This window comes from Cephus cinctus, unplaced genomic scaffold, assembly GCF_000341935.2.
Source record: "Cephus cinctus unplaced genomic scaffold, Ccin1 Ccin1_scaffold0404, whole genome shotgun sequence".
In the NCBI taxonomy this organism is placed as follows: domain Eukaryota; kingdom Metazoa; phylum Arthropoda; class Insecta; order Hymenoptera; family Cephidae; genus Cephus; species Cephus cinctus.
The window spans coordinates 320586-324254 of NW_014333088.1; the positions used below are offsets into that span (position 1 = coordinate 320586).

At 40.5% G+C, this 3669-nt stretch overlaps 1 protein-coding gene across 4 annotated transcripts in view; it reads left to right on the plus strand.

The window, feature by feature from the left end:
* The first annotated feature begins 502 nt into the window (after positions 1–502).
* LOC107267455 (protein dead ringer) overlaps positions 503–3669 on the plus strand; it is an 88702-nt gene continuing 85535 nt past the window's right edge. For 2 of the 4 annotated variants that reach the window (XM_015739216.2, XM_015739217.2), the window contains exon 1: positions 1758–1862. In XM_015739216.2, the coding sequence (XP_015594702.1) occupies positions 1758–1862 (105 nt within the window). Of the gene's footprint in view, positions 862–1040; positions 1863–3350; positions 3499–3669 lie in introns of those variants that run through there. The other 2 variants (XM_025084771.1, XM_025084773.1) reach the window with 2 other exon arrangements.

The window sequence follows — 3669 nt, forward strand, 5'->3', positions numbered from 1 at the left end:
AAAAATTTTATTTGCACAATCCCCATTATCGCAGCCGACCGTGTAATCGGTGCTGGGATGAAAGAGAAACTTTTTTTTTTTATTTTCAATTTGACGGATAAAACCTTCCGTGAGAATATTATCGGTCAGGTACGACTCGGTGGTCTCTTTGCGAAGAGTCGACTGAGTCAATTGCGCGAGGTACGGGTATACTGGATGAAAAGATAGTAATTTTCATATGATCCCTGACGACGTTGGATATCTACGTGTCTACGGAGGCTACAATGCCAGAGAATAGATGCCATTAGGAATATAATCGTGGATTTTTTCTTTTAAGGTCCCGAGGTCGTTATCCAATAGGGTATATCGAGGTAGGCAGTTGGTCAGGCGTGGCCTGATTGCTCCGCCTGTTTCCAATAGCTCCCCACCGTTAACCCCACTTAGCCTAGCCGCGCCCATTCCGATGCTCTCTGGTGGGGATTAACCGCAGGCAGACTCGAAGAAGCTCAGATCGTCAGTGGACGCGGGTGTGCGCGCGTGTCCTCTCTCGCTTTTTCGAAAACGCGTGTGGTCGTCGTCGCGATAATCTTTGTATTTATAATTCTGCTCTCTGACCTCCACGACACTAAGTTCAGTTTTCAGTGAGTTTTCATTGGAGCAAGGACACGTCCTCTCTCTCTCTCTCTCCGTCTCTCTTCCCTCCTGTACGTTTATTTCTTTCCCGACGAGGTGTATCGTCGTTCCCGTATATACCCTACCCATTGCGCCTTATCTACCGTGCAATTTCTACAGGCGATAATTTGGCGAAGAACACACTTGGTGCCCGAATACAAACATTCCAGATCGGCACAATCGACGTCATCGATCGCGATATTTATAATAGTGATTTTTTTTATTTTTTAAATCGACCTTCAATACTACGAAAAGTGTACACTGTGGTGCTCCTTAAGTTTTTTTGGTTCAATATTTTATTTTTTATTTTTGATTTTCATACAAAAATTCAGGATTCGGTCGTTCTGTTTTTTTTTTTTTTTTTTTTTTTTTTTTTTTTTTTTATAAAGTTTCACGCACCGGCGTTCGTGCGCTGGCGATAGGAAGCGCGGGAAATTTGAACGATCGCGAACTGACTGTGGCATTTATGGTTCGAAATCGTGACGGGAGCCGATCTTTTGAAACGGGGACCACCTCGTATCCTGACTCAGGACGGATGAGGTCAATCTGAACTGCCTTTTTCTTTTTTATTTCGTTCAAAGTACAATAACAATAAATAAAGAGAGAAAATTATTGAACTGCATCGAAATCCTGGCATCGAGGCTTGTGCAGCTGAAGAGGAAGGTGATGGTGGTGGTGATGGTGGTGGTGGTGGTTCAAAAGGAAGTTTATTTTCGTACTTAAGGGTTGGCGCACAGTTCACCCGGTGTTTTTCCAACGAATGAGACGCGACGCGCGGACGAGAAGGAGGGCAATAAAGGAGAGCGTAAAAATCGGATGAGATCGAAAGACGAAAGTCAACCGATTTTCAATAATATTTTAACCAATACATCGCTCGCGCTTCGTATTGGAGTCGCGTCGGATTCGACTCTGGACAGTATCGATTTATCCGATTTTTTGGTAATCGATCCGGCATTACGATCTTCGTAAAGTTTGCTAATCGTGACCTTGACATTATCGTTGATACGATTATCAACGAAAATTTCCAATTAATACACGACCGCGCTTCGCGCAATAAATCAGCCAAAATTCGGGTGAAGAACAGAGAACCGTTGCCATCCTACGCGATGGAAATCAGCGACGAGTATCAGGACATGGGAAATCCTGGCGGTGGAGTCGCCATGGCTAATATCTCCATGGGGCACCATAGGCACACGCCGGACAGTCCAATGGTGAGTTACATCGAACGTACTTTATTTATTAACTGTACGCACATACATATACACGCACTCTTATAGTCGGGCTACCTAGCTAAACCCGTAAAATAAAAATCAACAATCGGCCAAGTCGTGCCTTCGCGTTATATCCGTGACCTGAGGATTATCGGACAATTGACAAGGGATTGCTTGTAAATCCCTCTATATATATATATACACCTTCTTTCGCTATATTTATTATTTTCCACCTTTTTTTTTCCTTTTCATTTCATTTATAACATACGCCCTAAGGGAATCTATTTCTTTTGACGGACCTCTTTTATCGGCTACTCCATCTTGTTTTTCATTTTTATAACACCAGTCGTCGCGACCTCGCTCGTTTTTCGAATTTAATTTTTATCCGTACAACAGCTGCCTTGCCTTTCACGTCTCGAGCGCCCCAATTTTTTCGCGTTGTGAATTCTTATCTGTGAAAATCAAAATCGCGCCCGCGATTCTCAGCTTGTCGTTTTTCGGAGTACGAAATATTTTTTTTTTTTGCATACTTTCAAAATACAAAGTTCGTCCAGCTTAACTTTTTCACATTGACAATCCCCGAGCTTAGCGTTATGCTTCTTGTGGCTATGTGCATGCAAAAATTTTTTTTGCACTTTTTCTTTTTCTATTATTTATACGTTCGATCTTTATTTATATATTTTTATCTATCCCTACGTCCCGTCCCAAGTGATTACTGGCAGCTACTACGTAAATAAATACATATGTTCAATGTCGTGACGTGACTACCGTACTCGCGCGTACACCGGACTCTTGTAATGGAATCGCCGATTATCGTAAGCGATAGCTAATAGGATTGCCATTCAATTATCTCGTTACTAATTTGTCCGAAAGTTCTATTTCCACCGCGTGGTAATTGAATTCACGTAGCGGGGAACTATATCGATGAAGCCGCTCGGTATAATGATATATTGTATATTACAGCATACGTATATATTGCATATTATTATAGTGTGCAATAACACACGTATACGTACAATGTGTTACGTTAAAACGAATCGATAAATATTTTTTAATTTATAATTTTCTGTGTATCCAATGACAATCACAATATATCGCTACTTTTCGTACGGAATAGTGCTGCCGTTTTTCGTACATTATACTTTGGAAATACTCATCGCTCATTTCAGTCCACCTATTGCTCTTACTGTTACACAAAATCTTATTGGTCGGTTCGTTATACATATACAGTATGTACCTAGGTACGCCATAACAATAGATCTCGCATACAATATAATTAATTCTGGGTCAACGATGGTCACTATACGCGAAAAGCCTTAAGTCGCTGTTTGGCTTACCTGTTTATTATATCTTCTTTACTTGCCTCTGAACTTACTTTGACATCTTTGAAATTCTATTTCTCAGTCACCCTGTATATTATTTTGACCGTCATCTCTCTCACTCTCGTTTCCATACCCGGTCATTCTCCACCGTGCGCGAGTACTTGTTGATCTGTTTGCTAGGACTAAGAGTGTCCCCCGTCAGTAATAGCATAGCCAGGGTGCACGTTTATCGTGCGTGCCGCTGGTACGCATGTTTGTGCTTGGCCGATTTTGTTTTGAAGGAAAATTCATCGTTTATCGAGAAATTACAAAAGGTATATATATATATATATATATATATATATATATATATATATATGTGTGTGTGTGTGTATGGGAGCATACATCGGGGGATGAAAATATTTGAATCCTTTAAATCCGTTATTAATTTTCGGTGAAAAAGATTTTTTTTTTTTTTTTTTTTTTTTTTTTTTTTGGGGGTTTTT